Source organism: Brienomyrus brachyistius, chromosome 6 (genome assembly GCF_023856365.1).
Source record: "Brienomyrus brachyistius isolate T26 chromosome 6, BBRACH_0.4, whole genome shotgun sequence".
NCBI classification, from domain to species: domain Eukaryota; kingdom Metazoa; phylum Chordata; class Actinopteri; order Osteoglossiformes; family Mormyridae; genus Brienomyrus; species Brienomyrus brachyistius.
In genome coordinates this window covers 24,899,403-24,926,359 of record NC_064538.1, presented here as the reverse complement: position 1 = coordinate 24,926,359, position 26,957 = coordinate 24,899,403, and the positions used below count along the sequence as shown (strand labels likewise).

At 45.1% G+C, this 26,957-nt stretch overlaps 1 protein-coding gene across 14 annotated transcripts in view; it reads right to left on the bottom strand.

Annotated features, from left to right (window-relative positions):
- Positions 1 to 26,957, bottom strand: part of LOC125745412 (membrane-associated guanylate kinase, WW and PDZ domain-containing protein 1-like) — a 114,311-nt gene that overhangs the window by 3,458 nt on the left and 83,896 nt on the right. For 11 of the 14 annotated variants that reach the window (XM_049018272.1, XM_049018274.1, XM_049018275.1 and 8 more), the window contains 15 exons: positions 25,376 to 25,433; positions 24,188 to 24,261; positions 23,465 to 23,584; positions 21,878 to 22,063; positions 21,133 to 21,756; positions 15,992 to 16,023; positions 14,266 to 14,545; positions 11,050 to 11,141; positions 10,520 to 10,712; positions 9,374 to 9,679; positions 7,374 to 7,577; positions 5,422 to 5,518; positions 4,680 to 4,746; positions 3,813 to 3,956; positions 3,540 to 3,678 (listed from right to left, as the gene is read on the bottom strand). In XM_049018272.1, the coding sequence (XP_048874229.1) occupies positions 3,540 to 3,678; positions 3,813 to 3,956; positions 4,680 to 4,746; positions 5,422 to 5,518; positions 7,374 to 7,577; positions 9,374 to 9,679; positions 10,520 to 10,712; positions 11,050 to 11,141; positions 14,266 to 14,545; positions 15,992 to 16,023; positions 21,133 to 21,756; positions 21,878 to 22,063; positions 23,465 to 23,584; positions 24,188 to 24,261; positions 25,376 to 25,433 (2,616 nt within the window). Of the gene's footprint in view, positions 1 to 2,480; positions 3,679 to 3,812; positions 3,957 to 4,679; positions 4,747 to 5,421; positions 5,519 to 7,373; positions 7,578 to 9,373; positions 9,680 to 10,519; positions 10,713 to 11,049; positions 11,142 to 14,265; positions 14,546 to 15,991; positions 16,024 to 21,132; positions 21,757 to 21,877; positions 22,064 to 23,464; positions 23,585 to 24,187; positions 24,262 to 25,375; positions 25,434 to 26,957 lie in introns of all 14 variants that reach the window. The other 3 variants (XM_049018283.1, XR_007398666.1, XM_049018276.1) reach the window with 3 other exon arrangements.

Genomic DNA, 26,957 nt, shown 5'->3' with positions numbered 1-26,957 from the left:
GACCACAACCAACAAAAATTTACAAATACAATCTTTAAACCAAGACAGGGACGTGATATGATCCACAAACAACTACTCATGCAAACATTTAGCAAAGAACTTCGTCATGATGCCGTATGTCAAATGCGGCATTTGCATGGCATTTGACGGCAGATTGTCTGAGACTGCAAAAATCAATGCATGCTATGTACAGTCATCACATCGGGAAGATTTGTTATGCTGATTCTTGTTCGAATTAAGCAGATCATGCCGAGCAGTCCTACAAAGTTCATAAAAAAAAAACAAATAAAAAAAACACATAAGCAAGAAATGAGGATGGGGGCCTTGCTGCTCACTCCCGAACCGATCTGCGGTTTCTGCTCACTCCGGAACTGCTCTGGGGTTGCTGCTCACTCCTGAACCGATCTGCGGTTGCTGCTCACTCCCGAACTGATCTGGGGTTGCTGCTCACTCCAAAACTGATCTGGGGTTGCTGCTCACTCCAAAACTGATCTGGGGTAGCTGCTCACTCCCAAACTGATCTGGGGATGCTGCTCACTCCCAAACTGATCTGGGGATGCTGCTCACTCCCAAACTGATCTGAGGTGGCTGCTCACTCCCGCACTGATCTGAGGTGGCTGCTCACTCCCGCACTGATCTGGGGTTGCTGCTCACTCCCGCACTGATCTGGGGTTGCTGCTCACTCCCGCACTGATCTGAGGTAGCTGCTCACTCCCGCACTGATCTGAGGTAGCTGCTCACTCCCAAACTGATCTGGGGTTGCCGCTCACTCCCGCACTGATCTGGGGTTGCCGCTCACTCCCGCACTGATCTGGGGTTGCCGCTCACTCCCGCACTGATCTGGGGTTGCCGCTCACTCCCGCACTGATCTGAGGTAGCTGCTCACTCCCGCACTGATCTGAGGTAGCCGCTCACTCCCGCACTGATCTGGGGTTGCCGCTCACTCCCGCACTGATCTGGGGTTGCCGCTCACTCCCGCACTGATCTGGGGTTGCCGCTCACTCCCGCACTGATCTGAGGTAGCTGCTCACTCCCAAACTGATCTGGGGTTGCCGCTCACTCCCGCACTGATCTGGGGTTGCCGCTCACTCCCGCACTGATCTGAGGTAGCTGCTCACTCCCGCACTGATCTGAGGTAGCTGCTCACTCCCGCACTGATCTGGGGTTGCCGCTCACTCCCGCACTGATCTGGGGTTGCTGCTCACTCCCGCACTGATCTGGGGTAGCTGCTCACTCCCAAACTGATCTGGGGTTGCTGCTCACTCCCGCACTGATCTGAGGTAGCTGCTCACTCCCAAACTGATCTGGGGTTGCCGCTCACTCCCGCACTGATCTGGGGTTGCCGCTCACTCCCGCACTGATCTGAGGTAGCTGCTCACTCCCGCACTGATCTGAGGTAGCTGCTCACTCCCGCACTGATCTGGGGTTGCCGCTCACTCCCGCACTGATCTGGGGTTGCCGCTCACTCCCGCACTGATCTGGGGTTGCTGCTCACTCCCGCACTGATCTGAGGTAGCTGCTCACTCCCAAACTGATCTGGGGTTGCTGCTCACTCCCGCACTGATCTGAGGTAGCTGCTCACTCCCAAACTGATCTGGGGTTGCCGCTCACTCCCGCACTGATCTGGGGTTGCCGCTCACTCCCGCACTGATCTGGGGTTGCCGCTCACTCCCGCACTGATCTGAGGTAGCTGCTCACTCCCGCACTGATCTGAGGTAGCCGCTCACTCCCGCACTGATCTGGGGTTGCCGCTCACTCCCGCACTGATCTGGGGTTGCCGCTCACTCCCGCACTGATCTGAGGTAGCTGCTCACTCCTGCACTGATCTGGGGTTGCCGCTCACTCCTGCACTGATCTGGGGTTGCTGCATTACGAAGCACATGGCTATTGAGTAGTACCAGCTCAATGTCGCATCAGGGCTTGATGGCACAATAGGCTATAAGCTGGGCAAGAATTAATACAGAGCCAAGGAAACACTACAGTCTCACAGCAAATTCAGCAGATTCATACAGTACCTTTGAAGGCTATAAGAGGATAAGAAAAACGCATATAGGGCTTATACAGCTTTCACATTTTTTCAGATGACGTTCATTCCCAGAGATCAAATGAGCGGGCTGACAGTATAACGTAAATACATCACAACCGCAGCTAATGCAAACGGAGGTGAAGGTCATTCTGGGTAAATGAAATCGAATGCACACGGAGCACAATGCTGATGAGTCAAACCACACTGCGGGGTTACGGGTGGCCAGGGGAGGGGCGGGTGATAGACTTTCGTCCACAAACCATGGTTTGATTTTGGGCCGTTAGGCAGAGAGAGGGCTCCGCTCCCTTGTCATCTCTCAAACATGCAGCGAGATGAGGAGGCATCATCGCTGGAGAGAAGTGCAGGAGCCCAGTGGGAAAAAAAGGGATGGAGGAGGAAGATGGAGAAAAGAAAACATAAAGTCAAAAAAGAGAAGAAGGTTTAGATACTCAACATAGAAAAGAGAATGAAGAATTATCCGTCAGGCTTCTTTTTGAGGCATTTTTTCAATGAACAGCAAGAAAAAAACACAACATCTTCTTTTGAGTTGCATCATAAACCTAAGCAGTAAAGATAAAGAGAAGAAGAAAGAGAGGGAAAGAGAACGAGAAACCCCCCCACCCCCCACCAACAATCTCCCAAAGAGGAAAGACAACTACTCATCACTTGACAAAATGTCGACCGCTATCTGTCAAAGGTAAAAAATAAGTGTACGTGAACATTTATAAGTTTATTAATAATACTCCAGAAAATAGATATGCTGCTTTTTTGTGGTTAAAAAACAAAAGATTAATAGATCAAAATATTTATTCAATTTTTTTTTATAATAAATTATTAATTAATACATACGTTATTAATAGCTAAACTATGAAAAACTCCGCCTATCCATCATCTAACCAGTTATCCTGGTCAGGGTTACTGTATGTAATAGTATAGGGCACCAGGTAGTGAACATCACACATAGTGATATGCTATGGGAAATTTAGACACCATTAACTATATGCCTTTGGACTGTAGGAGGAAACCTGATTACTCAGAGGAATCGTACGCAAAAGCGGAGGTGGGATGTGAAGCATATATATTATATGTATAGTTTTTTATGTTTTATATTTAGTCAAATGACATCAAATGACCTGTTGGCTCAGCAGCGACTGGTTGGGTTCTGCCTACAGTTTCATCCAAAGTGAAAGTTCCATGACATTGACAATGGGTTCTAAGGATGCCTCAGTAATAGGGAAGGGGGGGGTGATTCTAGAGCTTGTTACACTCTTTTACCCAGCTTACCTCGCTTTTTTTATCAGCTAGCATACCATCCAAAACATTTTTTTCAAAAACATATGAAAACCGCAAGAGATATCCAGAGGCATTCGATCATTTAGCTGTTGCAAAATACCTAACTGATTGCTCTAAGTGAGTAATTAACAAAAGTCAGAGTCCCACTTGGCAGCTGAATTCGGCAAACTTGCCTGGCAGCATGACAGGAGAGGGCATGGAGCATGGTAAATTGACCCACCGTATTCTGGCACGGAGCCGTCCCCTCTTTTGAGGACCAGGCGGGCCCGGCGGCCCCCGTTTTTGATCAGCTCGATGGCACGTGCGTGCTTCATATTTTTCGTGCTCTCCCCATTTATCTCCAGGATCTCGTCACCAACCTGTTAACACAGACCGCGGGCCAAGGGACACACCCAATGCATGTTAATCAGTACAACCAGAAAATCTATTAATTGGGATGTTTTTGCTTAGAAGATGCTATGCTGAAGACTGCTCTCCTTCAAGGGTCACGCACCCTCATCTTGCCATTGCGGACAGCGGCGCCATCTTCAGCCAGCCTCAGAACATACAGCTCCATGTTATACTCGCGACCCCCACGCAGGCTGAAGCCGAAACCCTTGCTGTCTCGTTCAAGGTCAACAGAGTAGAATTCAGCTTCCTGAGAAACAAAGTCATTAACACAGAATAAACATACAATTATTATTACATCATAATAGAAAAACATCCATCCATCCATTTTCCAAACTGCTTATCCGTCTGGGTCGCGAGGGGTCCGGAGCCTATCCCGGAAGCAGGGCACACTCACACACCATTCACTCACACATGCACACCTACGGCCAATTTAGCAACTCCAATCAGCCTCAGCATGTTTTTGGACTGTGGGGGGAAACCGGAGTACCCGGAGGAAACCCCACGACGACATGGGGAGAACATGCAAACTCCACACACATGTAACCCAGGCGGAGACTCGAACCTGGGTCCCAGAGGTGTGAGGCAACAGCACTAACCACTGCACCACCATGCTGCCCCCATAGAAAAACATGTGAAAGTCAAAGAAAACCAAAAACTTTCTATGGACTGAAGAGGGCAATGTTGTTTCACAATAAATCACTCTACATTTACAATAACTGACTGGGCTATTATTCTCAGAGACAACTGATTAAATGTATCTCTGACTACAATTTGCAAATTTGTCCTAGAGGGCTAAAAAGGAGGAAGACTGAACCTCGGTTTATGAAGTACAAGCAGAAACCTTCCAAAGAAAAAGCTTTGCTTTATTACTGCTCACTGTTGGGGTTTAAAGGCTATCCACTTTTAATGATTAACTGATGATTCACTAGCTCGGCATGTGATAAGATGAACGTATGCTAGAGATCCTTGCCTGGGTGGGTGGGGCTTGCGTTGGAGCTGGAGGTGGTGGGACCGGTGGCGGTCCTTTTGTACTGCTCCTGAAAAAACATAAATGAAAGAATAGCCTAGTTGACCCAGTAGTCTACCTCAATATGATGTATTAACGAGGCAAATATAACGAGAGCTTTAGCAACTAATGCACAGGCGAGCGATCGTCCTTCCAGGCATGAGAACACGAGCCACATACACCTGTAACCTAGATGACCCCAAGCTTTATCTTTTCTGCACATGACAGTACAGCACGTGCTACGTGGGTCCTGGGAGTGGGTGGTCTGTTACACTCGACCTTCAGTTAAGGGCAAATTAGACAAAAGCATCTTAAATAAGATTCTCACATATACAAAAATATACAGGTACATGCTAAAAATAATCCTCTATCTTCATGAATTTTATTCAACAAAGCATTAAGGCATCGGAGAACACGATAATTAACAACACTACACTTTTCTATCCATGTCTCGTAGCCCTGGTTACCGAACTGTGGTGACACAAGTGATAATTTAAATGTTCATAAGTAAGTGTTTATATTTTTAGCATTTAAAAATGTGCGTAATAAATATTTCCTGGCTATATAAATATCCTACAGCGAATTCACAGCATTTCATTCCCTTGGAGGTGGAGGTGTACTGCAGGATGATGGACCTCTAACAACATTGTTGGGTAGAGTCAAGAGAACGGACACGTCTTTTGGAATGACGCTCCGAATGACTCACCGAGGCTCCGAGGCAGACTGCTGCTGCTGAGGTGTGTGTGTGGTGGTGATGGTGGCGATCTTCTCAGCATTGGTCAGAAGGGATGCATTGGAGGACTCTGCCAAAAGAAAGGTGAGGTGGGTATGAAAGAATGAAACCCCCTTCTGGTGACCATCCCTATACCCTCAGTGCACCTATACCCTTCATGCTCCTTCATCCCTCCAACCAATAATGTACCGCTCCCCAAAACACTTGCGCTCCAAAAACTCATGCATCTGCTCTGGCCACCTACATGCTATCGCCACCTACACAAATCTCCTACTCACTGGCCCCTGTAAGTATTTACCTGCCCCCTTCTATTCAAATCAAATATCCTTGGATGTGCGCTTGCTTAGTTTTGACCACAAACACCTACATGTGACTTTCTGAAGATAGAGAAGCACAACCTATAAAGATCGGCGAGTGTGAATTCCTATAAACTTGTTATTTGCTGCTCTGTAAAAGTCCTCCTATTGAACATCATCGTTGTGGAGAAATGGGGAAACAGAAAATTATGAACGTTGATATTTGACCTGCATGAATCATCGTTCGAATTAAAATGCAATCCTCAGCTGGAGTGGTTTCACTTGATGTGTAATTTGTGCTTCACTACAAGCCTAAGCAAAGCAGGAAGATCAGAGACCCTGATTCTGACAGCAGTAGGTCGGTTCCTCTGGCTTACTCATTCCTCCTCTTTCTCTGACACTATGACAGGTCCTTGCTTGTGTGTGTGAAGTTGCTCGGCATTCTGGGAACAAAGCTAGGGCAATTTGAACAAAACAGGACGAACGAAAGCAGACTCACATATCATATGGACCGATGCTTCCAGAACAAAAAGGCAAAGAGACCTCACCATGAAATTTTTACCATAAGCTGTCACGGTTTATTTAGCAGCCAGTTTTTAATGCACGCTGCTGTCAGTTCAGAAACGCTTATCTCTCTTGTAATTAGGCAGCATTTGTGAACTTCTCCTAAGGGCACCTCAGAGCAGAGCTGAACACTTTGAACCAGGGAACACAACAGGAACAGTAATGATCAAGAGCTTCTTTATCACAGCTGGTGACTGGCCTTTACGTCGCACAAACTGCATCATTATTTCTGAATACAAAACAATGTGTGCAGGGTAACTCACAACAGACAACACACATTCTGTATGAATGTACATCTTGGTATAAATATCACCTCACCCCTGCCTTAGGCTTTAAGGGGGTAATAAACACCTGGCACTAATATAATGAGGAAGCCCTGGACGGGTAATACATGGGGATGATGTGGGATTCTAGCAGAGCAGATTCTCTACTTCTGCTCTGATCCTAGGTTCTGTCTACAAAGTAAAGCATCAGCATCTTGCAGGAGACACATCCGTAGCCAGACTCAGTCACTCCAGCAAAGCTTCTGCAACAAATTACAGTAACACTTTATTTAAGGCTATGATTTCAGTAATTTATAAACACATTCATAATGCATTATAATGCTTTCATAAAGTGTTATAAACATGACTATAAATATTTATAAAAAGGCATAACACATTATAGCCATGTTTATTATGCATTATGAATTCTTTATGAAGCTCTCATCTATAATGCACTATAGATACCTTCATAATGCAGTACAAAGCATCCTTAATGCTTATACCGACCATTATAATGCATCATAAAGGTATCTATAGTGTACTATAGATGAGATTCATAGAGCATTCATAAAGCGTAATAAACATGGCTATAATGTGTTATGTCTTTTCATAAATATTTAATGCCATGTTTATTAGGCTTTAGGAATGCATTATAATGTCTTATGAATGTGTTTATAAATTCCTTGAAACATGGCCTTCAGTAAAGAGTTACCCAAATCACACACACCACACAAAAACGACACAAAGCGCTACAAAAAAAGAGGAAAGAGGTGGAGTCCAGAGGAAGGGCGGTTGGCCTCACCATCCCCAGGAATTATCCGCAGAGCGACAGTGTTTCCAGCCTCTTTGATCAGGTTGACAATGTCCGAGTGGGACTTGTTGGTGATGGAGCAGCCGTTAACGGCCAGGATGCGGTCGCCCACCTTAAGCTTCCCGCAGCGGTCCGCCGGGCTGCCCTCGATGATGCGACCTATTTTGTGGGGCATCGCCACGCATGCGTTGGCAACTGGCACACCAGTGTTCGCGTATGTGTGCGTGATTGATTTTGTACCATTTTTCCCCAAGAGCGAAGGTGAAAGGAGGGCAAAAAGAAGAAGGCAGAAGCAAAGGGAGAAAATGCGGATTAATTTCCCGAGCCACCAAGCTGAAAGACCTGCCAGTGTTATAAACAGAATCATTTTGGAACAGAATAACAGTGAGGAGCATTACATAAATAAATAAAGAGAGGAAGACAACTGTCCTTGGCTGTCACTACGCATTAGGCTGGGGTTCCACAGAAGAAATCACCTTTAATCATGGAATTCCACTCCAAACATTCAAATTCTGAACCAAACTCCTCGCTCCCATTACAAAGCTTGATGCTCAGAAATCACTTTGCAATCTCCTGTCTCCATTTTGTTCTGGTGAGGTTCTAGGAACTGAAACAGGACATCGCCTCTAGAGTGAGACCTACAGCACAGCTGCTAGAGCTCCACAGGGCATCCATATTTATGAAATACCTGCAGTCAGCCCTTGTCATGTCAACACGATTAAGAAGCACACACAGTGGAGTTCAGGTTTGCTCCCATCACTCTATTCATATACAGCAACGACCTTTAGTATTGAATAGCAATGTCGCAGCATTGCAGGCAATCGGGGTGAAAAGATCTATCCTTAACTGGTTAAAGAAAACAGACATCTGAATTTTCCCCAGTTTGCCCAGTGCCACCCTACTGGGAATAAGCACCTAAAAGTCCATGTTCTTTAGACATTACTGCCTCATCAATTCTTTTCCCGAATTCTGGATTATCCTCAATTCCAGCTATGTTACAGGGCAGCAGAGATGAGAGGAAACTAGGCTTGGGCAGTATCTCATTCTGTCCAGACATTATCCCGAGGTATCCCGTATTTTGATGGTATTTATAAAAGCGATACCAATCTGATATTTTGAAATCTTGGTGATAAAATTGGCCTTCGGGGAGGGTAATGCCCACGCCTACATTCTCCCACACCAACATATCAAATTTTTGCAGCATACAGTATACTACAGTAATTAGAGTATTACCATGATAATGCCCAGGCCAAAAGGGAAGAATAAGGAAAGCGGAAATGAACCCAAAAGAATGAGAACACAGGTGAAAGCAGACCAGCAAAGAGGAAGGATGACGTGAATCTACACCAAGATCTCAGAGAACACATCAATCACTATCATCTTACACTATTTGCACTATACAATAGTAACTATTCTTAAATAACTATAATAGCATGTACATTTTTAAATTGCATCCTGTAATTAACACTCCACTGAGGCTACTCATGCATTCTCTTTTAAAATAGCATCTCAGATCAAACCGAAACCTCTTCATACATCTATTTTTCACAGTTTTGCAACCTGACTACAGGAGTCCTTCACGATAGCTGTTTGTTTATTCTCTTTAAGGGGGTGTAAGGTGCAAATGCCTCATGTTCTACACACAGTAAACAGTACATTATACAGTCACCACTTCACATTCACAAAGATCCCCGTGAATGTGAAAATTTGCGAATGATGTCAATATTAAAGTAGTATGTACTTAAACTAACAAATATTAAATAACACTACTATTTATATATTATATGAATTAATGTGATCCAAATCATTTTCAGTATTGCAAAAATATTTTTGGCTTATGACGTCTATGAGTTTCTGCCATCTTTTGGAAAACCCAAAAACATTCCTGCATGATTATTCACGGCCAAATTGCAAATTAGCGAAACTGCGAATGTGAAATTCGTAAATCTGGAGGGGGCGACAGGACAGATGGAGTCAGGCGAGCATCCTACCAAAGGTGGCCCCGGCGTCGGGCCGTGACACCGAGGACACGATGACGAAGCCGAAGCCCTCGTTCTCGCCGCGCCGGATCTCCACGTCATAGGGCTGTACCGCCGCGGGCACCATGGCGCTGACTCCGCCCCCCCCGCCGCCGCCGCTGCCGATGCCGCTGGTGCTGCCGCTGCCCGAGCTGACTGTGTTCAGGGAGTTCTGGCTGCCCTGTGACGTGCGCTTATCCTCCGTCAGCGAGGGCGCCTGCGTGCTGCTGTGGTGGGAGGAGGCTGGTGATGGGGGCACGTCAGCTTCGCCTTTCGCCACTGAGGGGTGGGGGGGGAGGGGGCATGGTCAAACAGAGGAACGCTATGGCCCAAAGTATGTGGAAACCCCTATTAATTAGGTTACTGTTAAGCCACACATATTACTGACACAGATGTATAATTACGCACACAGTCCACAATCTCCCGCAAGAAAGATTAGCAGCACAATGGGTGATTGTACAGGAGAGGTTAGTGACTTTCCACTCGTCACCAACACAGGACACCTTCACTTTGCCCCTTTTCTGCCCCGATAGAGCTGCCCTGGCAATTCAAGCCATTGTGATGGTCAGATTGGGAAATGAGAGCCACACAAGCTCTCAGGAAGGGACCTGATACCGTAACATCAATACCCAACCTGAATGGTAGCAAATCCCACCAACATTGTACCAACATCTAGTGAAAAGCCTTCCTTAAAAAGCCAAGTCTATGGGTAAACCTCCATATGCGTGCTTGACCGTACTTTACATCATCTTCCATTGCCGAAGACCAGTTCCAATGCTTAAGAACAGAAGTACAGAGGATGGCGAAAATCCCCGGAAGTCGTTCTTATCCCACCCCAAATGTAAAGGATACATCAATGCATCCTAGGGCAATCCCATGATTCATTGTGCCGCAAGTTAGCAAGAACGGCCTAGCCAAGACCACAAGTACAATCCTCTCGTTCCTCGTATTCAGAGTCGCCCCATTATAGCAAAAACGGGTTGATCTACTTCATATTAATACCCTTGGTTTCAGAATGCGATGCTTGACCGTATAGTGTAGATGCGACAGGGGCACCTTGGGAAGCAGCCCTGCTATTCCTGAGACCCGCCACAACCACAGGCTGCAGGGTGACCTCACCTCCATATCCAACCTTGCGCCTGACAGTCAGGTTGACGTGGCCCTGCTTCGCCGCCTGCTGCATCAGCTGTACCACCAGCTGGTGGGACTTGCCCACCACAGCCGTGCCGTCCACGCAGATCAGCTCGTCGCCCGATCGCAGCCGGCCGTCTTCGTCTGCAGCGCCATATTTCACGATGTGGCCGATGTATATCTGTTATCAGCACAAGAGCGGTAACACTGAGCTCAATCGAAAATAGCAAGCTAAAAAAAAACTATAACTGTCGTGAAGAGGGATTATGTGAAGAAGTAATTAGAAAATTTAAAATTAGAAATGGAAATAGAAGAATATAAAGACTAAGATGAGACCTGGGGATGCACTGAATAGCTTCCAAGCATCTTACTTTAATGTGGAATACGTTTTTTTCACGCTTTAATGCAAATGGCTGTATAAATGAACTCTTTGCCTACAACGATATGGACAAGTTAATATTTCATCATCCAATTACATGGGAAAAAAATGTGGGCTGAGACAGAAAGGGTTTTCTCACCGGCTCCCCGGGTTCATTGCCTCCCAGAATCCGGAATCCGAATCCCGTGTCCTTCCGCCACAGGAAAATGTCCTGTTCTTGATAATCGGGCACTGAAAGATTTGAAGCACACAACACATCACTCCATATTTTGAAGCACACACCACATCACTCCATATTTTGAAGCACACACCACATCACTCCATATTTTGAAGCACACACCACATCACTCCATATTTGTGTGTCCAATGTCCAGCGAAACATTTCTGATTAAGTAATGTCCCCCGTGGCGAAATTACAAAACGGTGTGCTTAAAAAAGTATTATATTCAAACACTTCAAAATTTTCTAAGATCTGGACATGTTCAAGGGCAAGGGCAGACTTTGCTGACATTTACTCTAAAAAGGATTGGTTTAAGAATTAAAGAATGAGGGTCTTTAACAGACTTCAACTGAGAATCCTACTGGGAATTTGTGTAAAGAATTGAAGTCAAGCATCTAAAAGCAAACCCCACAAGCTACTCAAGGAAGCTGCAGGAAATCTTCCAGCAAAACACACACAGTCAATATAGAGACTTACCCAAAAATGAGCCGAAGCCTAAGGCACTAACAGCAGACAGTGAATTCTGAAGACTTGTGCAATATATTTCAGTTCTTAGTGGTGTTTGTCATAAACGACAACCATTGAGTAATATATTAGTTAAAAATTAAAAATACTAAGAATGTAACCGTAAATGTATCTTTTTCTAAGTTTTTGTGAGGCACTGGTTTTATGTCTTAATGTGTATTTTTGCTTTTCTGACGGTCAGAAAAGGGAGGGATATTTATAGGGTTCTGAAGCAATAATCCCCAAGGCACCTCTTGTCCTATTACCCATACTCCTCTGCTGTCATGCTAATACCAACGTTAAAGCTGACATGCTAACAGGCCCCTTTGCTCTGCCCATTTCTTTCTCTAATTCTTTGCTGCTCCTCCCCAACACTCTGGCTACATGTGTTCCCCTCTCACCCTCTCTCCGCAAACAACAAGATGGAGAAGCAAGCAGCGATGGGGAAAGCTAGGAGAGTGAGGGTATGTGAAGCAGTGATGAAAGGATTAAGAAACAGGAAAAGCAGAAGAGAATGCAAGTTGGTGCTGTGCTCCCCAGGTGTCTGGCACACAGAACATCACGCGGAATGTGCCTGTTTATCACTACGCTGCCATTATTCTCTAAGTGTACTTTTTCCAGCCTAATACACCCAAAAAAGCCAGTTTTGTCTTTATTACATTTAAAGGGCTATTTTCAGCAGACCGAAGCCTGGAAATAATTCAATCTTTCTACTACACCTACATTTTCCTATGTAGCTTCCAAAATCCCACCTGTGTGATAACAGTGCCACCCAACAGAATCCACCATTTTGTTAAGTATTACAGTTCATATTTTGACCACATTTGAGTGGATTTTGAACAGAATTTTTTAAAACAGCCCATTTAGATGAAGAATCTAAAACTGCCCATGGTGTGTGATTGCGAGTGCATGTGCGTGCCCTGCAGTGCACTGCTATTGCAGTGCAAGGTGCTCACTGTCTATTCCCTGTTTCCTGGGACAAGCACCAGAGCCAAGTGGTTGCAGAAGATGGATGCATGCAATTATTTAAATGTCCTGAAAATGTACATTATTATTATTATTATTATTATTATTATTATTATTATTATCATCTCCTTTCCAGTGTTGGGTCCAAGCCCACCCTTCCGCGAACACTTCCGGTACTGCATGACTTCCAGACTGAGTGTCAGAGTATTAGCCCACTATTGATCTGTGTGTGCACCTGAATGCCCGCTAAGTCGAGTGCTGATGGCCCTGATAGCTGCTCTCTGGGCAGCCCGTCCCGCTCAGTGGGAGGAAGCGACGGTTTGGCAGCCAGTCTGGCCAAGCCAATGGAGCGGATTATTTCCCCTGCGATGGACAAAATGGCTGTGGAGACAGTGGAGATGAGCGTAGCTAATGGCTTTGTCCCGTCGCCAGCCCCATTTCCATCCTGGCGTCCTGACGGCTCCTCCCGCTATCCAAACGATAGTCATAGTGCATCCCAGCACTTCAGTTACCTGGCCTCCTCAATCCCCGCACTGGCCGTATCCGCTCAAACAACAGCCGGCTCCTTAGGGAGTTCTTGCGGGCAAGAAATACCGATCATCTTACGTTAGCTTTAAACGACCCAGTATGCTCAGACCAAGGTTTCATATTTTAATGGCGGCAGACCTACATTTCTAGAGAAACATAATTACCTTCTACTGCGGCTCTGTGCCACTAACCGGGGGTAACCAAGGAAAAACACTCTGATTCTGGGGTCGACATGGCTAACAGAATCCACTAATACGCTTCAGGGTTTGGTAGGGAGAAAAGAATTCCATTTGTGCAAGGACTATAGAGACAAACACTGCCTTTCAACTGGTCAATTTGATTATCGTTTCCTTCTTAAATACATCAGACACAACACAGCTTAGCAAATTACACCCCTCTCTCCTCCCAGTCTTCACCCCAGCCTCAGTGAAGGCTCCCCTCCCTATCACTGGCAGTCCTGCTTCCTTCTTCTCTTTGCTCCATGTATCTTTTATGGTACAGCTAGTGGAGACCGTCTTGGCCCTTAGGCATGAATAATAGAAATGTGGTTGTGAACGTGAACTAGCAGGAAGAATTATGAAAGCACACCTGAATCCTGCCACCCCATCCGGCCCTTGATGGCTGTCTGACAGAGGATGTCATGAGTAATCTTTCCCCAAACCTCAGAAAACACAAACTTCAAAATATCACTTATTTGTTCCCAACAACTAAGTGTGTTCAGCATGGAACAGGAGGAGAAAGCCACTTGTTTCCCCAGACTGCAATAAGCTCAACACCTTGGTGCCTTCATGCTCTGAGAGAAATGGACTCATGGACCTCATTTTGTAATCTGATCAAAATTATCCTCTTTAACTGCCCAAATAAATGTATTTTTTTGATGAAACCTGGGCAACCCTCTCGCAAGGCAATGTTTTCCTTGCTGACATTGGCAGTCTTTATGTTGGAAATACGAGCTGTTGATTTATAGCTGGAAGAGCCTGAAAACTCCTCAGCCAATTTTGGTTCAGCAATTAAAAATGCGTGGCAGGCATCCAGCAAACACCCCCCCCCCCCCTCGCCCCCCCCCAGGCTTTTCCGCCCAGACTGTGCACACTGCGCTGCCTGGTGTGTGTCGCCATGTATGCGGTGTGTACTCACGCCTGCTTTCATACATGCTCCTAGACTGTGCCCAGATCTTGAAGGGGTCCGGTTTCTTCTGGACAGCGGTGTCTCCAGGGTCCTGTGGGGGCAGTCCTGGCAGGGGCTGGGTGGGGGGTGGAGGGAGGGGCGGGGGGGCGGTAGCAGGTGCGGTGGCTCCGGCGGGAGCGGCCTCGCTCGGCACGGCAGCGGGGCGTCCAGGAGAATCGGTGTGGGCACTGCGATTACTGCATACGCTGTGCTGGGAGCTGCCCTGGCTGTCCTTCCTCTCCAGTCGCTGCTGCATGGTCAGATAAAGCGGAAAATGAGAGGGAGGTGGGGGAGGAAGAGCATGAGCGTGGAAGGAGGGGGTCAACATCAAGGAAAGAGAGAAAAAAAGAAAGAGAAAGGTAACAGCAACAGTGGGAGTGTGAAAAGGGAGAAGAAACCACACAAGGTCATCGCTGCAAATGCTGCCTTTGTTTGTGCCGCCTGCTTCCTTCACATGTGTGCACCTACAGCTCACTTCAAACCAGCGGGCCAATCAAAGTCAGCCGTGACATGGGGACTTAGCCGAAAGGGGCCTTTGTCCGTGTGCATCTACGTCTGTGCAGCGGCGTTTTCTGTTATTAACCTTCCTGCCAGAAATCGAATTGAGTCCTAGTACAAAAGACCAAGAGCGTTTGACTAAAAGTGACATATCTGCTTCTTAATGGTGCGCAGAGAGCTCAGCTTTCTAAAGCTGAATGTGTTTATGAAAGAAAGTTTAAAATTTGTATTTTCCTAAATATACTGTGGTAAATGTGTATGAAAAGCATCAAATATGCTTCACATATAAGAAAATAAAATTCATTCAAATTCATTATTCCATGTATATAAACACATCTGGATATTCATTCTGCAGACATTTTTGGGTCGTTGTCATGCTGCACCATCGACCTCTGCCTTTAAAGGAACCCTAAAGACCACACATCACAGAAACTTGCCACAAGGGAAACAGGTGGCTATTCCTTTAGTGTTATTCCTTTATAAGAACAAACAAGTATTATAATAACATTCACCAACTGCATAGTAAAACACACATTGCGCAAATATTGAGAATACTTTACCTGAGGTGAAATTACTACCAGCCACTGACAAATACATAGATCCAAAGTGACATCCCTGTGACAGCGATACATGACTGTCTCCAGCAGGGACCGACTGGAGATGACAGGGTCACGTGCCTTGGTGTCCCTCCCTTCCCTTCATCACCTGACTTTAAGCTGCATCAGCAGCTCCAAAAATGATAAGAAGCAGCCTCATCCTTAGGTCCCTCTATGCTCTCCTCTGTATCAAGGGGACGATGTGAGCCCAGGACCCACCTGAAGTCCTGACGTCACAGATCTGCACTCAAGCACCTCAAATGTGCAGGAGAGTGATGCTCCTGTTTCAGCCTTGGTTAAAATCATATAACATCTGACAAAAACACGCTCTTTGAAATTAAACAGCCGAAGCTCCCAACATACTTCAACTGTGGGACGTCTACAATGTCCCGATCATGAACAGCCCCCCCCCCCCACTGCCCCTCCTCCACTCTCTGACTGGTCCGCGGTTCTCCGAGCATGCAACAGGACCCACCTCTGTGGCTTTCTGCTACTTCTACCAACTGATCTCCAATAAATCTAGACACAGTCTGCAAGGACAGAAGAACTGAGAGCCACCGAGCCGAGACTGAGCACGATCAAGAAGGAACATGGAGACTCACCAGCTTTGGGCTCCTCTTCACAGGTACGGCTCCTGTAAAGCACCATCAAACAGAGAGACAGTCAGTAACCAGTGTGGGAGAGCAGCTTCCCCATACCGGCACTACGGCCAGGAGACGGCGGCAGGGAGCAGGGGGCCTGGCTGGCGCCGGGATGGGGGGGGAGAGCGAGATTGTGATGCTGGGAAGGCAGTAGGGTGGGGTTACAAGGGGATCTATCAGCATCGGGAAACCCCATCTCACCCCCCACCCCCGGCAGCGAAGGCTGGCAATGTGTGAGGTCAGAAATCTAAGCTATTACCCATAGAGAACGAGTCCAGAAGGCGAAACATTACGTTAACAGCAACAGTCAGCTCTCCCCGCACTGAAACCATCTTCTAGACAGCGGAGCCCCCAGCAGCTCGCTGGTGAAGGCTGTGTGCATTCAGAGACAGCTCGCCCTCTCTCTCTTCCCCCTCCCTCCGTCTCTCTCCCTCCGTCTCTCTCCCTCCATCTCTCTCTCTCTCTCACTCACACTCCTCTCCCCTCCCTTCACAGTGGGTAGTTAGCAGCATCCCCCTCCCCCACAACTCCCACACAAATATAGACAGTTATACACACACAGGTTTGTAATTATATCTTTGTAGGGACTCTCCATTCATTTCTATGTGGAAAGCTCTAATCTCAACATGACGACCTTAAACCCTACCCAGCCCTAACCTTATCCATAAGTAACCAAATAAAATACATGACTTCTGGCATTTTTAGTTATGTGATTGCAGTCACAGATTTTTATTAAATTAAGTTTCCCCTTGTACGAAACAAAAAGGTAGCCACCACAGCATCAAAATAACAGGTTTTTATCACATTGTGGGGATAGTTCTGCTCTCTTCTTGCACTCTTTCATATGCATATAATACGTATTATTCATCTTCACTATATACTGTAAGTAGGTACATTCTTACAGAAATGTTCAACATCAACAGAACACAGAAAAATATTCCGATTGCTGGTGAGCTCACAAGAAGGGAGGGAAAAAAGTCACACTGGTATCAAACCCTTGCATTTACTTCCACGAAGAAATTTTCACCAAAAAATATGCAAACACATACATCTCCGACTCCATGTTGACGACAGACAGATCGGCAGGACAGCTTACAGTCTTTGCTGATCTTTACAATGATTACCGCGCCGCAGAGACTGCCTCACCATAATTTAGCGATCTGTGATTCCTTGCCGTAACTGTCCTGAATGAACAATGAGGAAATAAACACAACAAACCGCTCAATACTTTATACCATCACAGTAGCCAGAATGATGGCTTCAAACGTAGCCCCACTGAACCCTAAGCATCCACCCCAGCTCTGAGTCAGATGTTCAGCTAAGAAAACCAGAAGTTATGGGTCTGCTGTAAATCAGCTCAAGCACTGTGGTCTGCCAGTCGCAGACGTTATGATGTGCTAAAAATTTCCTGTAATTGCACAACCCCCTCTCAGCCTACATGATTTATAATTGATTTAGGTTCTTACTAATGAGGACAGAGCAGGATTTCTCTTTTTTTCATGCTAGGTTATTTTTAACTGAGATGCATGTGCAGCAGATCTTTTAATTTATTTTTTTTTTACAAAATGCTACGTTATTGGTCAACCATGCTGATTGGAATAATATTCATGCATCGACTGACATGATATTGACGTCATCTCTTTATGAAATACCCTGGTCATATGTAGGTCCTGCTGTATGCTTCACTTACTCCTGAATTTGAGACACGCCATCCAGCAGGGGAGCTGTACACGACCGGATCACGCCGACGATTCGCCATAATTAAAGCACCACAATAACAATACGTCGCTTCCCATTTCAAACGGAGCGTGAACAGCATAGCACCTCCCTCCTCAGTTCTGCCTTCTTATGCACTCATTCCAACATACAGTATAGCAGGTTTCTGAATGTCCTGTGGATGAAATGCTCTCTAAATAATAACGGCAACCCTGTGCTCAATAACCCAAGACGGAGCAATACAGCCACTTGGAATCACCTCAGCTGAATGCCCGTGAATGCCGGCTCGCGGGATTAAAAACCGAAACCGCAAAATGTATGGTTAATTAACCGTGAACGCCAACACTGTCTCTTCCCCAGAAAGCCGGTGTGATTTAAACAGAGAGGGGATATATGCGAGAGAAGCAGCAGCGGAGAGGGCTTCTGCCTTGCATGGCGGCCTCCATTTCACTCCCACGGCGGCTGAAGATTAGCCGCGAGCCTGTTGCCTCGGCGAGGCGCTTCCCGAGCTCGCCGGAATCGTGTCACGCCCAGCAGCCTTTAATCAGGAGCTTTTAGTGGCCCGATTATCATGTACGGCGGGGGGTTGGCCCTCTGTCACCGTCAGCCTCGAAAGAGCCGCTCCTGACCAGGCTGTGCCATCTGTCACACAGACACCGTGAGCGGACAGCCGCTCTCTTCTGATCAGCTTGTGATCCGACCAGCATCAGTGTGTAATTTGTACACGTATAACTTGTACACATGCCAGTAGCGCTATCCACTCTGGACTTCAAGAAAGAGAAATTTCAGAGGGATATCATTATGTTCTATCTATTTGTAATTTTGTATTTATTCTTGATTAATTCTTATGGGGCAAACTGGCTGGATATTTCAGATTTAGGTAACAAGGAGTGAGATATGGGACAGCCCTGATCACTTCCCCTCGAGACAGCCACAGTGTGATGCAACATTGTGCAAGCGTCCATCTCGATAGGAACCAGCTGTAACACAGCTCAGACCTTGTGCTAGACAGCCCTGGGCTCTGCGCACTGCTGTCACTCAGCTCTGGGCGCATCAGGCCGACATGTGCTGGACAGGGCGTTGGGGTGGAAGCAGAGAGCAGGAAATCTCATCGCATGCCTTCAGAGGGGTGGAGGTCGGTAGAAAACATGCACCCCCCTCTAATGTAGCCGTCCACGGATGCATAACACACTCCCAGATCCCCCCATTGCTTTTCAAACTTGGTGGCTGTCGAAAATGATATAATAATAATAATAATAATAATAATAATAAAACTGTTTCAAAACCCTAGTCCATTGTTGATAGAGAACACTGCAGTCTTCACTTTAATGGGAAGTACGGACTGAAATCTATTAGTACTCTGTTTTTTTTCCTGTGAGAGGAAAAATGCATTAATTTTAGCTTGAATAAATACCAAACAAAAATTCCTTTCCTCTAAATGTAATAAATATGCTGATCAGTTATGTCCTACACTGCCATAAACCTTTCTCTGGATCCTGTTTCGATACAGTTCATTTTTAATTGGACAGTAGCTATTTGCAAATGAGCCATAAGCTTAGTAACAGGATTTATGGTGTTTCAGAAACTGGACATGTGACCAGTAAACTTCTATTTCGCCGGAGGGGTCTTAAGTTGTACCTTTGAGCCAAGTGCTTAAATTGATTTGCTTCAGCAGATCTATCCAGCTCTGGAAACGGATGAAGAGTAAATCTGTGTGTCTGGATATTTGTTTTGCCAAAAACAGAAGGACGTATTAAATAAACTTTTTCGTGCCACTAATCTTTTTATATTTTTTGATGATTTTATAACTTTGCAAATGGTGTCTAAAGTTGCAAAGCCAAAAAATGCTTTTATGACTTTTTTACAATCGGTAACGATTCCCACTGAAATTAGAACAGACTACACAAAAAGGCTGATTATAACGAAAAATTTACCTTCCTTTAATTCTTAATTCTAGCATTACGTCTTTTGGTCTAATGCTTACTTGAATATTCTAATGCTTTGCCTGCACATTTTTGTTTTGTTGACCTTTGAGTTTCTCCTGGACACATAATACATACAGTAGCTCTCCAGCTGGCCCAAATCAGCCACCATCGATCGACGAATAGTGGAGACAGGACACATGCCACTGATCGCCCTCTGACCTTTCACTTTACGCACAATCAGTTTTTCGTGAGGTGAGGACGGCTGCTGTTGTGCTGATGCCGCTGTGGAAAACTGCCCAGCGGGACGTGTGCCTTCTGCTAATGAACCGCTAATAATCCGCATGATTGGTCAACATACCCATTATAACAAAACACAGCTGTGAAGGGACCTTTTGCGACATGGGCAGCTGTCTGCCATCAACTGAACTCTCCAGGAGTTCTCAACGGTATAACAGATGTTGGCAATAAGGAGGGTATCGAGAAAGCTACTGCTCACTGTGCAAAATAAAACACAAGAACACGTTTAAAAGACCAGTGAGACATGCAGGAAACTCCACATTCTCTGCAGCACCTCCATTAATGACATAAAAGCAGTTCTACCAAACAATGTGGCTAGTGGGTAAGTTTATAAGAAATTCTAATAATTGTGATCAATCATAATTTCATGACTTAAGATTACGGCATATTCTGCAGAGTATTCGTAAGCTTCCAGATGCTAATGGTAGCAATTATAAAATCCAAAACACTTGCAATATACCTGCTATTCAGGAGCAGATCTCTGCTCTACCACTACAAACATAACCTGTTACTAAATGACACAAATATAACATTATTCATTCTTCAAACCCAAACTTTAATTCAACACCAACGGGGGAAGCAGTGCAAGTAAAACAGGTAAGCATGCTTACAGCATTTGTCCTAAAGCACTGCGACTCAGAATCTCCTTTTTGGGCCACTTCTTGGAGTCAAAAAAAAATTGCCCACTGTGTCAGTTGCCCACTCAACAATGTCACAAAGACACAAGCAGAGGATACTGGTACAGATAAAGTCATGCTCCAAGCACCCCCTCAAAAAATAAGGGCCAGCATAAACAACAAGAAGTGTGTACAAACCACGCAATATGGAACCCATCATCTGCCACTGCTCACTCATAAACTCATCCATGTCCCTCTTTTTGCACCACCCGATCATTTTTTCATTCAGTTCTCAATCTCACTTGTTTACTCTGTACCAGCATGATAGCTACACTGCCTCGCTGTCTCCCCTTTATCTACCCCCATTCACTTGATCCACCTACCTTCCAGAGGAGCAGAAAGTATAGGACCAAAAGAACTACACTAAATTTACTAAATGGGTAGGATTGGCTCAACCAAGCCATTCTAAATGCTAACAATGAGGTGGGATAATCTTGAGAACATTCAAACCCTCATCGCGTATTAATTCTATCAGCCCAGTGCGTACCTCTCTGCACCAGCATGGTGACCTCACTTCCTCTGGGACATTTGCTCAGCAGGTCCACCACTTGGTTGTGAGTCATGCTCTGAACATTCCTCTTGTTCACTTCCACCAAAATGTCCCCCTCCTTCAGGCCACGGCAGCGGGGGTAGTCGACGATCTGCTTAACCCTCTGGCCACCCCCAGATGGGCTGTCGGCGATGGTGAAGCCGAAACCCTTGTCGCCCTTCTCCATGTGCACGGTGATGAGTTCGGGCTGCGTGGCGATGGAGGAGGCGAGAGTCACCACGTCATTGGGGTAAGGGGAGGAGCCATCAGAGGGCACCTCCGCTGATGGGCTATAAGGCCGGGGCTCCTTTGCTCCACCAACACTGTTGGCACCTTGTCCCCCGTGGTTAGAAGGTGGGTCGTAGTTCTCCTGGCCATTGACAATGATGGGCTCTTTGTCCAGGATCGCCACAGAGGTTACCAGGCTGGTGTTGGGGTCATCAGGGTCGAAGGGCAATGGGTAGCCGCGGCACAATTCAAGGTCCACCATGGAGCTGATGGGAATGGACTGGAAGATCTTCACCACTTGGGCATGCGTGTACCCCAAGACACAGGTGTCATTCACGCTCACAATCACATCCCCTGCAAGAAAGCAGAGGATGGCTTTTATGAGGGAAACAGAAGCTCCATGACAAGACAGCTAATTATTAAACAAAAAATCTGGCTGCATTTCTTTATTGCCACAGAAACTGTTGGAACCCACCTGTCTCCATCTTCCCATCCAGAGCTGCTGGGCCATCCAGAACCAGACTCTTAATCTGCAGGAACTCATCGGGCTCGTCTCCCCCGACCACGGTGAACCCAAATCCCCGGCGACTCTTCTTCAGTTTGGTGTGAATAAATGTCCCTTTGAGCTCAGAAGGGTTCCGGGTAAAGAACGGCTTTCCTCCTGGAATGGGTCACAAAAGCACGACTGTTTACGATACCAGGAATAAGCCAAACCTCAATGAATTAACATCACCGAAGGAAAACATTTTTATTAATATAGCTATTACGTCAAGTTAAACATTAGTTGAAACTGAAAGCGCGAAAAAGACTAACGGCATTAGAGTCACCCAATTAGCATTCACAAAGATAAAAAATTCAAATAAGATCCAAATACTCTCTATAGTGCTAAATCTGGGGTAAACAGACAAGATCTTTCTGAACATGGAAACGAAGGCGGGAGGTATTCATTTCTGTCACTTGGGGTAAAAGACTCTAAGAACAAAAGCATTTCCAAAAATAAACAGCAGGAAAGCTGAACCTATGCACTACAGTCACGACTTGCGAAGGTCAGGCAGAGGGCACCACCCTGTCACTTTCTCACCACAAAATACAGAATGACAAGATAAAGCATCACGGAGGATTTGCTTTAAAACAATATATTACTTTGTCTTACTCTCTTCCTAAGTGGTTGCATGCCAATGCAAGCATTCTAATTCTTGCCCATTTTCTCATCGTACAAGAAAATTTATTCTGATATTGTGCAACTGACAGGAGAGTTCTACCTGTACCCATTAAGAGAGTATTAACAAGGAACTGAATCTGTCAGTCATGCTGGTTCTTAGAATCACTCTTGCACAGATAACACGGAAACACACTATGTTTCTCTGATTGGACTCCAACAGCACTTTGAGTTATGACTGCATGAGAGAAGCAGGTCATCAAATATAAAGGGCATCGTAATGTCCATGTAAGCCGGAGACGGTACATTCTGCATGAGGGTTGATTTTTAAATCATCCTAAAGATGATTTAATGCTGTGCTATCGAACTGCACAGCAGACGATGAACATAATATAAGCGGAAACCGTAAATGCTTTTTTTGTTTCTAAACTAGGACACATAACCAAGGCTGTTCAGGTTAACTGCCCTTTTCAAGAACATGACAGAAGGTATTTTTTACGCAGGCTAAATTTTGGTCCCATGGCCAGATCTTCAGTCACCACATGCATTAAACCTGCCCAAGCACATGCTTATGCAATACTGGGTGGGTGATTTTCCCTGCTTTGTTGTATAGAGAATACTGGTTGGTTAAATGTGTAGAATATCATCTCTGACATAGCTACTAGTAAATCCCGCAGTACAATACACTATCAGTCACAGTAAATCAGTCTTATGAAACTTTATGAAAGTTTAATGATAGAATAAAATGTGTTATCTTGTACTGAAGAGGGAGGATCAACTGATGTGTGCTACTTTGAGACCTTCTACAGCTCCGCCCCCACTGCACTTTCCTCGACTCCGATTGGCCACCTGTTCCTACGTTGTGCTTTCTGGTCATGTGCCACAGTGGCATTTACCACTCACGTTTGGGCCCCTGTGGGAGTGGCACTACAGGGCCTGTCTGAGGGTCCCGATAAGTCTCCAGGTGGTTGTTGGCATAGCTGGCAAGGGGCACCCCAGCTGCCGAGTGTTCCTCCATCCATTCTGGAGGGGGGAGAGAAATATTTCCTTGTGCGTCTGATGCCAGAAAACACACACACACACACACACAAGCATGTGAACATATGTGGACAAACACTACCATAAATACTATTACTAAGCCCATACACAAACCGTATAGTCACGCGGAAGGCACACAAAATTATTCTGCTCACAAAATCAAGTGGCACACGGCTGATTAATGCACACGTAAGCAATGACTGCAAATGAGAGAGCTCCAGCCTTCGGGCCACACTGCCCCAGTCCTAATTTGGCTTTAACTGTTCAAATTAGTTAGCTGGCTGAACATTCAAAGAGTCGCTGTATCTATAGCCGTATGGCATGATTAAAAAAAAAAAAAAGAAAACTGGTCTTATATTTCATGGTGTGATGAAAATGCACTTCTGCTCAACTTCAATACTGACGCAGACATTACACTGACAAATACTGGCAATGCAAAGCTTGTAAAAGCCACTGAAAGGAAAAAAAATCTTTAATGAGGGTTCATCCAAAGATTACATAACAACGATTGGCAGGACAATCAAACACGGGAAAAAGACAGAAGTGATGAACGGCCGACTAGGAAGGAGCTGTGAAGACAGCGCTCACCTTCCGCAGGCTGCTGCTTCTGCCGCTTGGCCTCCAGAACAGGATTCTCATACTGCGTTTTCCTGTTAATGTGGCTGAGAGGTGAGAAGATTCCATTGGAAACTCCATAACACACCATTCATGTCACCTGACTACGTTCTTAGTATTCGGGCAGGAGCAAAGGTGTCTAATCCCCTCAACACCAAAACAGCAGACACTGGTACATAAGACAATCAAGACAGAGCGAAAATGTTCTGATCCCCCTCCTTTGTGAGTGCTGACACTTTGATTGCAGTTATTACATCTACGTAACATATGCGTGTTGTCACTGCCTTAAGGGCCGGACTTAAAAGTACTCCGAGAATTCGGTGACGAGTGGAAAGTAACGAGAAGTGTCTGCATGTTGCATTGTCCTCCCAGTACAGTTGTGGTAGAGTCACTGAAAATCATTTTAGAAAAAAGGGGGCTTTTAGATCCCTGTTTGTGCTCTGCTTCACTGGATTAAATATTCTGAGTGTTTAGTAATACGCCCATCACCATGTCTCACATCTGCAAAGAGGCCCCTTACATGCACTCTGAATGTCAAACTGCTCCAATTGCTTTCGCTGTAAATACTGCGTTAAATATTTTAGTGTTTACCCATCCCATTTCTAACCATCTGATGATGTATTTTCAGGCATCCTATTGCTCATCTTTTAAGACTAAAAAATAGCTAAGAAAATAAAACAGCATTGTGTGCTGGAATCAAAAAACTAAAAATGTCCGAAGATTTGTATTTTGTTTGGGTACTTATGGTTAAGGTTAGGGCTGGGTAGGGGTTAAGGTTGTTATAGTTGGGGTTAGGGTTTTTCCCATAGAAATGAATGGATGGTCCCCACAAAGATATGAATACAAAAATGTGTGTGTGTGTGTGTGTGTGTGTGTGTGTGTATGTATGTGTGTGTGTGTTTCCACGCCCACCCAGGCTGTACCCCAAGCTGGTGCTCTGTGCAGCCTGGGAAAGATTATGCCCCCCCCCCAGGACCCTGACCAGATTTAGTGATTAGAAGATAAGTGAAGAAAAGTGAATGTGTCATGTATTCTTACAATAACTTGAGAAGAAGCTAGGAGCAAAGTATACCTTCAACAATGAAGCATTGTCTGTCCTGTCAATATGCCATCAAAAATGAATCATGGACAGCCTTCAAAAGTTAACAAAGGCGAACTTACTCCACATAGTACACTCCGTAAACCGGATCATCAATTTTCTCCCATCCAGCAGGAAGTTCTAAGAAAAAGAAAATAAAATACCAGATCATTACTGCTGCAAGTCCAGCGGTACAATAAACTGTTAATAACCCTACAGTATAAACACACTGTAGTAGCACAAAGTACATTTTAAAAAATTGACAAATATGAACTTCCAAAGTTGCAATAATTTCAAAATTTCAGTTAACCATCAACCATGGGGTGTATTACATGTGAATGTTCTTCTGTATTTCCTTAATTATTGGTAAAAACATTTCTTATGAGGGGGTATTTCAGTGACTAATGCACAAGAATACATGTATTTTACTATATCAGAAACAATTAGTGTAGTCAGATTGTACCTCAAATAAAAATCACTATTATAAGTTTTCGGTTAAAGGACTTGTTATAAGGGTCTGTAAAACATGGGGTAATCTATACTGTAGGTGACTAACATGGAAAGAGGTGAACAGACTTCCTGTGAGGACACCGGAATTAGAGCTGTGTGATAATGGAGGCTGCATCATTATGACAGCTCATTGTTTAGCGTGAGCTTGCACTGTAAACTATGATGCAGTACTTTATCATCGCTGTCTTGTCTTGTGAATAGATGGTCCCCACAAAGATATGAATACAAACATGGGTATGTGTGTGTGTGTGTTTCCACGCCCTCCCAGGCTGTACCCCAAGCTGTTGCTATGTGCAGCCTGGGAAAGACTATGCCCCCCCCCCTCTTTCTGTGATTAAAATTTGCTATCGAGTTCTCACAGCTAATACACAATTCACCTGATGTCATCCTTGAAATGTGTCCCTGAGGCTTAACTCTCTACTGCACAGTGCTGACATGAGAAAACAGAAACATTTTGGAGTTTGGGGGTCATACAATTAATTTTTATTAATAATTATATTAAAACAATATTAGAGAGCCTCCAGCTTGTACAAAACAAGGTGGATTAATTTTTTATACTACAAATAAAAATCTGTGCAGTAGAGACTTAAAAAACGCATATGATGTACAGTAGTAGACAAGCAGAGCTATTAAGCTTTTTGTCTTTTGTTTCTCGCTTCGCCCAATTTTGTTTGCTCCCAAAGGCATAAGCAAGCGGTAGCAACTCTCACCACCCGCACGATGTTTCTGCAATGGGTCCAATTTCACAATCAATACTGTTTGGCTGCTCTCGTTTAATCTGTCTGAGGGACATGTGGCCATATGACCGGACGCTTACGGCTGACAAGACGTCTGGGAATCCAGTGCATGTTGGATCTTCTCTACTGCAACACGAGCTAGTCTATGTACCAGCTCTATGTATGAGTCATTAAAAAAAAAAATCACCCAGACTTAACCACACTGATCTCCCATGTGCTCTCATGAAAATGCCATTCCTTTATAAATATGTCACTTAATTATTTATACATTTAATAAACGTTAAAGTGCAAAAAACCATCTGAAAATGATGGCCCCAGATTAATAATAAATGCCCCAATATGGGAGATTGAGACTAAGAGCCCATTTCCAAAAGAGTAAGAAACAACGATAAAAGCATCAAAGAGAAATTCGGGACCA